At 38.8% G+C, this 12365-nt stretch overlaps 1 protein-coding gene and 1 long non-coding RNA gene across 4 annotated transcripts; one reads left to right on the top strand and one right to left on the bottom strand.

The window, feature by feature from the left end:
* Positions 1 to 3509: 3509 nt before the first annotated feature.
* On the bottom strand, positions 3510 to 10392 carry LOC135170408 (trypsin-like). Of its 2 annotated transcripts, none has more exons than XM_064136194.1 (4): positions 10251 to 10392; positions 9751 to 10118; positions 9436 to 9660; positions 3510 to 6485 (listed from the first exon to the last, which is right to left on the bottom strand). In XM_064136194.1, exons 1-4 carry the CDS (start codon positions 10342 to 10344, stop codon positions 6435 to 6437), a joined length of 738 nt encoding a protein of 245 aa, XP_063992264.1. In that variant the 5' UTR covers positions 10345 to 10392; the 3' UTR covers positions 3510 to 6434. The 2 variants fall into 2 exon arrangements, with proteins under 2 accessions (XP_063992264.1, XP_063992262.1); XM_064136192.1 differs by lacking the exon at positions 3510 to 6485 and adding an exon at positions 6809 to 7403.
* On the top strand, positions 9470 to 12298 carry LOC135170413 (uncharacterized). 2 transcript variants are annotated; one of them, XR_010300382.1, is made up of 4 exons: positions 9470 to 9611; positions 9809 to 10128; positions 10260 to 10417; positions 10982 to 12298. It is a non-coding gene; the product is annotated as an uncharacterized LOC135170413 (long non-coding RNA). The 2 variants fall into 2 exon arrangements; XR_010300381.1 differs by lacking the exon at positions 10982 to 12298 and adding an exon at positions 10613 to 10961.
* Positions 12299 to 12365: the final 67 nt, after the last annotated feature.

Below are 12365 nucleotides of genomic sequence, written 5' to 3'. Positions count from 1 at the left end.
TGATTGCTCATGAAATCTCGGATGAATGACGATGGTTTCGTTTCTTAAGCCGAATTAGGGGGGGAGCGATTAATTTTGAAAAATGCAGCTTGACGCGCATCAGTTCTCAGCGGTGACAAGCGAGAATACCCAATAACCCCTCACGATTCAAAAATTAATTTCTCCCTCTCTAATTGTGTGCGGGTAGTTACCGTGATGATCAAAGGAAAAATAGTCTTCCAATTCGATCCTTCCCTACGGTTGTAAGTCGCAGGTATACAACTTGGTGCGGCAACACTGTCTCCTGCACTGCTACTCACGAAAAGTAATTCGCAAGCAGCGATGTTTTTGTTTATGTGAAGGGAATAAATAATCTAATCTAATAATTAATGATTTTCTAACTATTTGTGAACATCAATTTATGTGATTGAGATTAATTATTCCCTTCACATAAACAAGAACATTGCTGCTTGCGAATTACTTTTCGTGAGTAGTAGTGCAGGAGACAGTGTTGCCGCACCAAGGTGTATACCTGCGACTTACAACCCTAGGGAAGGATCAAGCTGGAAGACTCTATTTTTTCTTTGAGTTTATCATCACGGTAACTACCCCGCACACAATTACAGAGGGGGAAATGAAATTTGAACCGTGGGGGGTTATTGGGTATTCTCGCTTGACGCCGCCGAGAAGTGATGTGCGTCAAGCTACCTTTTCAAAATTATTCCCTCCCTTCTTAACTCGGATTAAGAAACAAAACTACCGTCATTAATGAACAAGTTAATGAGCAATTGAATGACGTTGGTTTCATTTCTTCATCTCCAGTAGAAGGGCAGAAATTACTTTTTGAATCGTGGGGGGTTATTGGGTATTCTCGCTTGCCGTCGCCGAGAACTGATGCGCGTCAAGCTGCATTTTTTAAAATTAATCCCTCCCCCCCCCCTCTAATGAGGGAAAAGCTTCCCTCAACGCCGTTCGGATATCCAGAACGCCTGCCCAGCCGTTTAATTTCCCCTCTTTACTTGCATTCCCCCACCCCACGCTATCTCCGTTACCGACTTTTCCCTCTGCTCCGACTTTGCAGCCGTAATGTTCGGTACCTTACCAACAAATCCGGCTGCAAAATTAGTTCCAGCGCTACCGCTAGGACATTTCGTGGTTGATCTCCCAGGACTGGCCCTGCTGATCTCCCCCATGGTCTCTGGAGGTATTGTCAAGTGAGAAACAGGGGACAAAGTCTCGCAAGCGCCACGAGGGCACGCGGCAGTCACTTTCACCTTCCCCTCAACTCCTGGTCATCCCCACTCTTTTAAGCTGTTCGGTGTTGCTAAGATTATTTTTTAAAACGTAAAATGATTTTAAAAAGTACGGAAAAATGTAGAAAATTTTTTTACTAAGAAGAAAATAGAGGAAAAATCCAAAAATAATAAGAATCATTGTTATTTTTTGGTTAATTTACTATCCCTTTCCCCATGATTTTCCCACTCATTCCCTGAATTAATGAACTATTTGATAATGAAATATAGAATAATCTATTTTTCTTGCATTGCATTCATCAAAGGGAAGTTGTACATCATAAATATGCACACTAATGTATGCCTTTGGAACAAGTTCAACCTTCCTAACACCTTTAAATTCATGATCATGAGTTTGAAATTGGTCAAACGCATTATCATGAATTTAAAGATAGGTGGGAACTTTCAACTTGGCTCATTTTTCGACATATCTAATTAACGATACACTGTTTCAGCGAAGACTCACCAATTCAAGGACCACAATAATCACCAGGATGTGTTCCCCGAGCTCGATTGGATCTTCCAGCTCTCAACAATTGTGTTCTACGATCTTCAATATATTTTCTATTCTAATGCAATGGTAATTGGTAAGTTGAAAATGCAATAGGTGATGGGACTCACTAATGATTGTCCATCCCTCGCCTTAGTGGATTAGTCCTACGGGAGATAGCACTTTAAATAAAACGCGTCGATGACTCTACCTCTTGGGTGACGTGGAAAGACTCTCCCTGTAAATACTTTATTCGTATGAAAATGGAAAATCGTGAGCGAGAATATATGAAGTGATGAATAAAAAAATCAACATTTATCCTTTCTCTATCCATGTTTTCCTTTATAATTTTCCAATTTGCATGCCAAACATTTTTTCGAAGAAATTGCAAAAAAAAATTGAGCGCCTTCGCCGAGATTTGAACGCTCCACCGCAGAAATTGCCGAGTGGTGGGGACGAAATGCGCATGAGGGGAAGACGGTGTACAGCGCCGCGCACGACTTCCGGAGGTACTTGTCCCCTGTTTTCGTGTCGGCGACATCAAAGTTTGACAATACCTCCCTAAATCATTTCTTATTCCCCTCGTGCGCGTTTCGTCCCCGCCACTCAGCAATTTCTAGAATCGAGTGTTCAAATCTCAGCGGAGGCGGTCAATTACTTTTTTTCAATTTTTCCCAAAACAGCATGGCATGAAAATGATAAAATTGTGGAGAAAGATATGGATCGGAAAAGGATAAATGATGATTTTCATAACAAATCACGGCAATGTACGTCTATTCATCGCTTCAGAGATTCTCTATTCGCTAATTAATTAATTACAGGGGGACTCTCTTCACCTCACCCAAGGGGTAGACTCATCGACGCGTTTTTTTAACGTGGTATCCCCAGTAGGTCTAATCCATTAAGTCAATAGATGGAAAATTGTTATGATTTTCAAGCCTGGAAGCGTCAAGATATGACGTGAAATACTCGTCGCATCAGAACAGAAAATCATTTTAATATTCTGGAAGATCCAATCCAGCTCCGGGAAGCCATTGATGCCATTGATGAGGGACGGCGTTGCACAACGAAGATTGACTAAAGTAGAGGCTCAGTTCTGGGGATTTGAGTGATGCCAACGGCATCGTAGTACCTCACCCCAGAAGAGACAGGGCGCCACATGCAATCCTGGAGTGTCTGTCCGTTTTTAATTGAAAATAATTCTCAATCCCTATCAAACTACTCAGAATTCACATTCCCAGAGTTTCTTGGAAACCGGGAATCAAGAAACAAATCGATTGTTCTGTCAAAAAGTTTAAAAAAAAAATGGTAATTGGGGGTTTGGAATGACGTCTTCCCAATCTCCTTAATTTTACATGAAGCATCCTCATATCTTCTTTTCTGCTCATCCTAATTTCATCTAATTTCAATAGAAAAAATCTGTCTGAGTTGTTGGTCGCTCGCTACGCTCGCTCCCAATGTTGTTGCGTTGTGTTGGAGTCGGTGTAACCCATTACGGGTCGAACTACTAACTTCCCGACCAATTCTCAACACAATTCGTAACACGATTTTTTATTTTATTCGGCCCTTGACGAGCCTCGTAACCAACTTCCGGATAGGCTGAAATATTAACTTAGCCATTTGGACACCCTCGTTCATAAGTTTTATGAAGGGTGAGAGGATTTCATTTTAAAAAATCAATTCAATCGGGGGACGCGTCTGCGCGGGAGCGTGAACGAAAGAAATCCAAAATTAACCCTTCTTTTCTAAAAAAAAACTCAAAATGAGGTGGAGGGAATTCGCTCCCGACCTAATCAGATCCGAACCAAGTCAAAACCTATCGATGGTGATCAAAACCATTCCGATCGCATTATGCGTTTTCGCGGGAGCATGAATGACAGCTCAATATAGGCTTCATATATCGAATAATGTCAGTTGTCAATCTTTCCATTGTTTTCAACAAAAATCCCGAAAAGGGGTGGGGGGATTTCACTCCCGTGCTAATGGGATCTTGACCACGTCAATGGCCATCGACTGCGACCATAACCGCCTCGATCGCATCACGCGCTTGGACGGGAGCGTGAACGAAAGAAATTGAAAGATCAAAATAATCCTTATTTTTGAAAAAACTCAAAAACGGGTGGGGGGATTTCGCTCCCAAACTAATCCGATCTTGTACTCGATGACATCTATCGATCGCGACCACCCCCATTCCGATCGCGCTTACCGTTCGCCTGGGAGCGTGAACGAAAAAAAGTGAGCACACACACACACACACACACACAGACGTCACGCTAAAAATCATCGGGGGGTGTTCTCCTGGTCATGAAACGTCGACATTTCATAAAATTACGATTTTTTATTTTCGGGGTGAAACCAATAACTTCCTATCGGGAAGTTAAAATAGCATTTTGGTGACGCAGAGGACTACACCTCCATTTTTGACTAGCCCCTCTGACAGCGGGAGTGTTAGATGACTGAATTATTTGATAAATACCAAGAACACATCACACTTAAATTTCACCAGAGTCAATTAATTTTCAATTTATTGTACACCAATCACTGATAGGTAAACAAAGTTTGGTTAATTTATTTTGTTTACACCAACTGACAAGTAGGCAAGAATCTACACTAACATTTTGTAATTTTAATGAATGGAGATATTTGTATTGTCTTTTAACTCGGATGAGGATCACGAAAAAATTGCTCTGTCTTCCACGAGGTTTCGAGATGAACTGCGCTTCTCTCTCTTTTTTGGTAAAATTTTGGAAAAATAGAGAGAGGTTTCTTTCTTTGAATTCACAAATTGGTTGAGAATTTCATTGGCTGACAGAGGTCCATCCTCTTAGGTTAGGTCCCACCCTTTCGGAAATGGGAATTTTACCCTGGGAATTCTCCATTTTCTAATTTTGAATTGTGGACCCCTTGGCTCAAAAAACCCCTTTTTCTGTGTCATGTGCTTGGTAACAAATTGAGTTGAGGATATGCAGAGAGTCCTCAGAAGTGACCGTTGTTTTTGTCACCCTATGTCCCTTCCCGAATTAACAAACGACCCTTTAAATCTTGAGTGAGGCTCGAGGATTTTCAAACCCTTCTGCACACCCAAAGGTTGACAATTTCAAGATTTTTGTCAGGGCGATTAGAGGAAATCAAGTTCAAAGACTTTACCTCGACATGAGCACCTTTGGAGGAGAATCCTTCGACATTATTGATCAAAAAATTTAGAAAAATGTTCCTAATCATACGGTGAAGAGAAAAGCCACAATTTGGAAACAATTCTCTGCATTTTGTGGAGACAGAGAATATACGCTGGAAGCCACAACTACGAAATATCACACATTTAATTCCTTGAAATTGGAATGAAAAAAATAATCCGGCCAAATAGCCCTCGGCCTTGAAAATTAATCGGATATTTCCCCCCAGTTTCCCTGCGTAGCATCGATCGGGATAAGTTTCGCCGAAAAACCCTCGCCCTTCGCGTGCGGGATTTTTAACCTGCAAAACTTATCTGTTTCGTTGCTACGCAACGAAACTCTCGGGAAATATCCAATAATTTTGAAGGTCTTGGGGTATTACTACAGAATAAAATAAACGCTGTTCGAAGAAGCATTCAATTTTCCTCAATTAGGCTATATTCGGTAAATTAAAATTAAAAACGAACGGGGGAAGTCATAATGCAATAGCAAACCCAACGGAATCTTGACGCAGAAATGGGGCTTCGAACTTCCTCATGGTTTTTAATTTTTACTACCGAAGTTAAGGAATGAAATTTAGCCCCATCGCGGAGCATTCAATTCTCCGCCGAACCTCGTTGGTTGCCCCCCCTAATATTCATTACAAACGGAGAGACGATTTTTTAATTAACTGGGGATTTTTCAGGCACCTCCCCCAGCCGTCAGTAAGGTATGATTTAGCGTACCTTAAGGGGTTACTCTCATGTGAACGCCTATATTTAACCCCTTTTTAGGAAATTTTTTTTTACGCGACAACAAACTTCAATCATGTTGATTTTTTAATATATTTTTATTTGTATTTTGAAATGTATAAAAAAAATTTTCTTTTTCGTTTTTTACATTTTTAACATATATTTTTTTAAAGTCAAAGTAGTCCCCAACAAAAAAAGGTAGTTCACTGGTCAAGGTGATAGCGGCTGTTCATGTTGTCTGAGATAAAAAAATCGAATGGATTATTATTCAGTAGATCTGCGGCTATCGTCCCTACTAAATATAATCAATTTGATTAAAAAAAAAAATATCGAACTTCAAAAAAAATCACGAAAATCTTGTTCTTTTTCGTTAAAAATCGTTTAAAAAAAATATGAAAATATTTTCGAGAATAAACAATTCTGGTAGGGACGATAACTATAAATAAGTAGAAGAACATATGTAAATTTTAAAGCAATCGGTTGAATACTTTTTTTAGGACCATGACAGTTTCAGAAAATGATGATTCGAGAAAAACGCGTTTAAAGTTTAAAGCCTGGTAGATAGTCGCTTACGATACGTCGGCGACTATGAGCTGTAACTTATCAAATACTATGAATTTCGGTCTGAATTTTTCACATCATGTTTTCAATAGATTTTACTGTCAAAATATAAAAAAGAAAATCGATTGTTCGAAGTGATCACATGAGAGTAACCCCTTAAGCGCCGCAGCACGACACGCAGGCGTTGTGGCAGATCGTCTTATCACATTCAAGAGTCACAATGTGCACAGTGTGGATACCCAGCTAAGAAGATGCGTTCCTGGAAGTTTCTCAAATTAAACAAAATCCTTAAACACTAGCACAGAGAAGTGACAAACAGATTCAGTTTTATTGGTTTTGAGAGGAGAATGCATCGTAATTTTGATTATTTTCGTCAGACAACTGGTCCATCAAAGCCAAGAGGAAGAAGACCACTGGCACTGGACGTATGCGTCACCTTAAGATCGTTCGTCGCAAGTTCAAGTGAGTATTTATTATATTATGCTGGGAAAAAAATTAAACAACGCTCAGTAGCTCCTACATTATTGGGGGGAAATCATGGCTGAGGATCATATTGGTTGGGTTGAAATGAAACGGCCAGAATTCATTAACTTGTTGTTTATCAAATCCGATCACTCTTCTCCGTTTTCAGTTCAGACAGTAGATCAATTGTGTTACTATCATCATTGTAGGAATGGATTCAGGGAGGGACTTTCAAAAGCGAAAGCAGTCGCCACCAAATAAATGATTCTATAATGAGCATCTGTTTTACTTCAATAAAGATCATGAAATTTTGTAAAGCCAATATCGTAATTATTCATTCATCACGTTTCTGATTAGAAATATTTGAACAAAGTAAGATACTCAGCATAAATTTGAATAAATCATTTAACACCGAATAATAATGAGCTGATAATTGTCGATTACGTCCTGGAGATCACTGATAGGGGTAGTCAAATGGCTGATCAATAGCAAATCATTTCTATATACGACTGCCGATTCGATATCCCTGCAACCCCACTTGTGACTATCACATTCAAAATAGGTCTTCAAATTCCTTCGGCACGCCAATAATATTCAAAATCCAATGGAAATATGTAAAGACATTCGTTAGAACAAGATAGTCTTGTAGATCTGGTTTTCCCGATATTATTCCAGCAAGTCTCCCGTTGAATATAAAAGCGGAACCACTGTCACCCTATTTCAAAAAGATTTATCAGATAAGGATTCTTTGCGATAAAGTACTGAGGTGTTATATTAATTTCGTTCTTTTGTCCTTACGCAACAAATATCTGAAAAAAATATGTGTATGAAATTCATGCACGACAGAAGTGAAACTTCTTAGTCATAGATTGTTAAAAAATTTTGTCTGAATTTTTCGTCATTATTTTTTTCATCCCTATTTGAACCAATCAAATGGTGGCATTTCCCGCCACGTGGTACATGTGAAAGGGTTTTACTTCGGATATTTTTCGAATATTTCCCTGTTTGTTGCTAAGCAGTGAAAATATCCGATAAACAATTTGTACGTTTCAAACCCCAAAACTATCATTAGAAAAAATCAAGTTCAAAGACTTTACCTCGACATGAGCAGATTTGGAGGACAATCCTTAGAGATTATTGATCAAAAAATTAAAAAAAAATTCCTAATAATACGGTAAAGATAAAAGCCGCAATTTGGGAAGAATTCTCTACATTTTGTGCAGACAGAAAATATACGCTGGAAGCCACAACTACGAGTGAAAAACCATACTATATGACGTGAAATGCCACACATTTAATTGTTTGAAATTGGAATGAAAAAAATAATCCAGCCAAATACCCCTCGACCTTCAAAATTAATCGGATATTTCCCTCCAGTTTCCCTGCGTAGCACCGATCGGGATAAGTTTCGCAGAAAAACCCTCGCCCTTCGCGCGCGGCATTTTAATCCTGCAAAACTTATCCCTCTCGTCGAAACTCTCGGGAAATATCCGATAATTTTGAAGGTCTTGGGGTATTACTACTGATTATTTTTCCCACCCAAATGTCAGCCAATAGAATTGCACCATTTGTTGATATTTTGTATAGCCTACCTCGAATATCAGCGATTATTTTTCCCATCCAAATCTTGGCCAATAGGATTGCACCATTCGACGTTATTCTGTATAGTCAACACGGTATTTCAGCGGATATTCTTGGAAATTTCACTGGAAATTTTGCATGTTGATATATATAAAAAAAAACAAATGTTGAAGTAACCCTCAATTGTATCTGACAGATTAAATGGCAATTCGTTGAAAATTATGTCTCATGGTGCAATTCTATCGGCCAAGATTTGGATGCAAAAAATAATCCCCCGAATACCACTCGAACTTCGAAATTATCTGATATTTCCCTCAAGGTTCCCTGCAAACAAATAAGCTCGTCAAGTTTTCCAGAAAAATCACTCGCGCTTCGCGCTCGTGATTTTTAAACTGGAAAACTTGACACGTTCATTTGTTTGCAACGAACCTATCGGGAAATATCCGATAATTTCGGAGCTCTTGTGGTATTACATGCGATAATTTTTTGAATATTTTGGTAAACAAACGACACTTAACCAAATAAACCTCTTTTCATGTCATGGCACAATTCTCTTGGCCGAAATTTGGATAGGAAAAATAATCCCCTGAATACCACTCGAGCTTCAAAATTATAGAATATTTCCCTCTAGGTTCCCTGCATACAAATGAAGTCGTCAAGTTTTTCAGGAAAAATCACTCGTGCTTCGCACTCGTGATTTTTTAGCCTGAAAAACTTGACTCCTTCATTTGTTTGCAACGAATCTATCGGGAAATATTCGATAATTTTGAACCACTTGTGGTATTATATGTGAATAATTTAGACCGGAGATTTCATGATTTTCAAATGTGTAAAAAGCATTTGATGCCACTGGATTGATAATTCCCAGTGAACTATCCCGATATTAATAAAAAGGTTTGTTTAGTATTGCTCATCATATTAACAAAATGAGCCATGTTCCTACTCCGAATCTATCACGTTTTCGTTTCCCTCCCATATCTCTTTCCGTCCAACTGCCCCACCACGCGCACCATCCCCTCCCTTGTCCTGTCGCATTTTCGTTACATACGATATTGGATTTACAGCCCAACGAGCGCAAAGAAGTTTCACTTCAAAAACTTGGGACGATATAGGAGTGAATTTTATCAATACATTGAAATAGAGAAATGTTGTAGGTGTGTACTTACCTGTGTCGAATTAGCGGTTTCACTCCGGACACAAATTAGATTATATTGGGCCCAATCCGTGCACGGTACGACCTTAAACGTGGCTTTTTTCATCGTTCCGAGTGTTCTGGGATCTGAAGATGTGGGTCCGGCTCCAAGCAGAATACCTTCGTCACCGAACTCGGGGCTGGCGCATGGTAACTTAATAATTTGTTGTGTAGGGCCTAGCTCTACGACTTCGTTTAACTGGAAGAATGAGGGCGTTTTTATGGTCATAAAATCTGAGTTGATAACTTGCCCCATTGTCAATTTCCAAGCTGAGAAGGGTTCACCTACCTCGAGAATGGCTATATCGCTAGTTAACTCTGGATTTAATTCTATCTGAATGTTCCAGAGTTCGTGTCTATATATTCGTTTAACAGTGTAGTCGTTGCCATGCTGACGAACACTAGCAACTCCTGCTCTGACATAGATCTGGTGCGGGAGCCAGTAGTAAGGATACGTCATGAATGCCTGGTTGTAGTACATGGTACAGTGTGCACCAGTCAGTACATGAGTTGGGCTAATGAGCGATCCACTACAGAAGGGCTCGACCAGGTATCCATTTATTATGTGCTCGGACTCGATGAAGACATTTGATGGAAATTCTTCAATTAGGACGTCTTCCCCATTAATCATTCTTGCTTGTCGTCGTGCCTCAACATCTTTTTAAGGGTAAAGCTTGATGAAAATCTATCTTATGTTTTTTGCAGTCTTATGTCAACATCTTTCATTCTGCAAGCTAATAAATTGCAGCCTAATTGCAAAACAGAAGACTAACAACTTTTAAACTTTACCTTTAACAGGATCGTAGAATATAAAACAGATGTAGATCAACGAAATTGTATTAAATTTTGCAAAAAACATGCTGGTCGGTGTGATAGGCAACATACTGAACAATGGATCACTAAAGGCCAGTTTTATGTATCATTGGATGCCTGTGCCATAAGGCGAGAATTATATTGTAAGTTTACAAGTTTCAATATCTTTTGAAGTTTATCAAAAAATTCAGTACAATAAAGTTGACCATCATCAGCGATAACCCACGTGTTTACAAATGAAGAATGTTCACATTGAGAATAAAGTCGGGTAAATATTGGGAAATAGTTACATTTTTTTGTAAAATAAAATTAATACTACAATATTTCTACTTTTGAAGTCTGGTTTAGTATACATCTAATGGCCCTGGCCAAATAAGGAAGTCCGCATTCCTCGAACTGCATATTCTTTCGGTTTTATGATTCCACATAAAAGAGAAGATAATATTTTGTGAAGGTTAAAAGATCGAACGCATAAATTCCAATGGTGTTTCGGCCATTTTTGTGACTGATGGTAAATTGATAGGGGGTACAAAACAATCAATAATAACTTTTAACGTCTGGCTTCGTTAAAAAATAGAATTTTTCCCGATTAATCACATTCATCAGGAAATATTTTCTGAACGATGTGATGTAAATCACTTTTCATACTGACCTAAAACACAGGGAAGTACATTCATGAATTTTGTTTTGTGTTTCCAATTGAATAGAAATAAAGCATAACACGTTACACCTGAAAATTATATTATTGTGAATGCGCAACTGCTCGTGGCATTATTTTGTCTCTTCGGCGCTCCAGGACGAGGAAATCGGCGCGTGACTAATTAGTGGTAACAATGATGGGACTCATCATGGTGTCATGGTGAGGAAAAATCTAATGCTGAGGAATATTTAAGAAAGAAAAGAAGAAGGTGGTGATGAGGTGACAAGCAATTGTGGTTCACTTCCTACTTTTGTCGCTTACTGATGAGGGAATACAATTTTGTCGGCGTGAAACATAATCATTTCAGAGAAATTAGGACGGCAAAAACGAGATCTGAATCGAATTAATGTCGGTGCGTTTCTAAGAACTACTTATGTCAAAGTGTATTGCTATCTATGAAAGCACAGCACATGAATTACGTTAGCTTTATACAAAGAGGATAGACCAAAGTAGAGGCTCAGTTCTGGGGGTTTGAGTGACGCCAGTTTCTACACGTTACCGACATGATTTCACCCCCGAGGAGACGGGGCGCCATGAGTCCTACTGGGGTATCTGCATATCGGCCAAGCCGGTAACGCCTCAGTAGCAGTCCCGCTCAGCGATGCCAGATGAGGGGAAAAATCCCACGCGTGGGAATTTCGTGCGCAGCTCCCTCGCGCACTCCTCGGGTCCCCACGCCTAATGCCAGGCTCAGCGCCCATATATGAAATTGAAGACATTAAGTTGCCCAATAAAACTATCAAATAAATAAATGAAATAAATAAAATTGATGGCATTATTAGTTTTTCAATTATCTAGTCATCAATAACATTCGATAGTAATAGAAGCACTGTTAATAATTCTTTGAAATTGAGTAATAAATTCATAACATTTTGTAATATTCTCTCGTTTACCAAAATTGCTTATTCTGTTGCAAAATTCAGGTTAATTGTAATTTTTGTTTTACATTCAGGTTAAAATTTTGGTGGCAACTCGGAATTTTTAATTCATTACCAAAAATCCTGTTTTTTTTGCGTTGGATTTTGAGTCATTTGAAAAATGATGCCGAAATTGGCGAATCATTCAATAACACTCTTAGTTATAATGACCTAAAAATTATAACTCCATTGAATACTCCATAATTTATTTTCATCTTCAATCACAAAATATTTTCGATTTCTATATGGGAAAGAGAACGAGAATTTGGACTTTCCCCTCGCTGCCCTCGTCCCCCTTATCCCCCTCGTTGCCCTCGTGGTCCTCGTTTTATAGTTTTCGTCCTCGATGGTATAGTTTTCTCCGCCTTTGAAATGTTTCTTTATGATTTTTCAGCCATAATATGTAATTTTTAGGTTTACAAAAATTAATTGAAAACATCTATTCTTCCCGGTAAGGAGAGAAATATTTTCACC

The sequence above is a fragment of the Diachasmimorpha longicaudata genome, chromosome 17, assembly GCF_034640455.1.
Source record: "Diachasmimorpha longicaudata isolate KC_UGA_2023 chromosome 17, iyDiaLong2, whole genome shotgun sequence".
Classification (NCBI taxonomy): Eukaryota; Metazoa; Arthropoda; class Insecta; order Hymenoptera; family Braconidae; genus Diachasmimorpha; species Diachasmimorpha longicaudata.
Note: the sequence above shows the minus strand (reverse complement) of the source record. Positions and strands in the feature narration are given on the sequence as shown.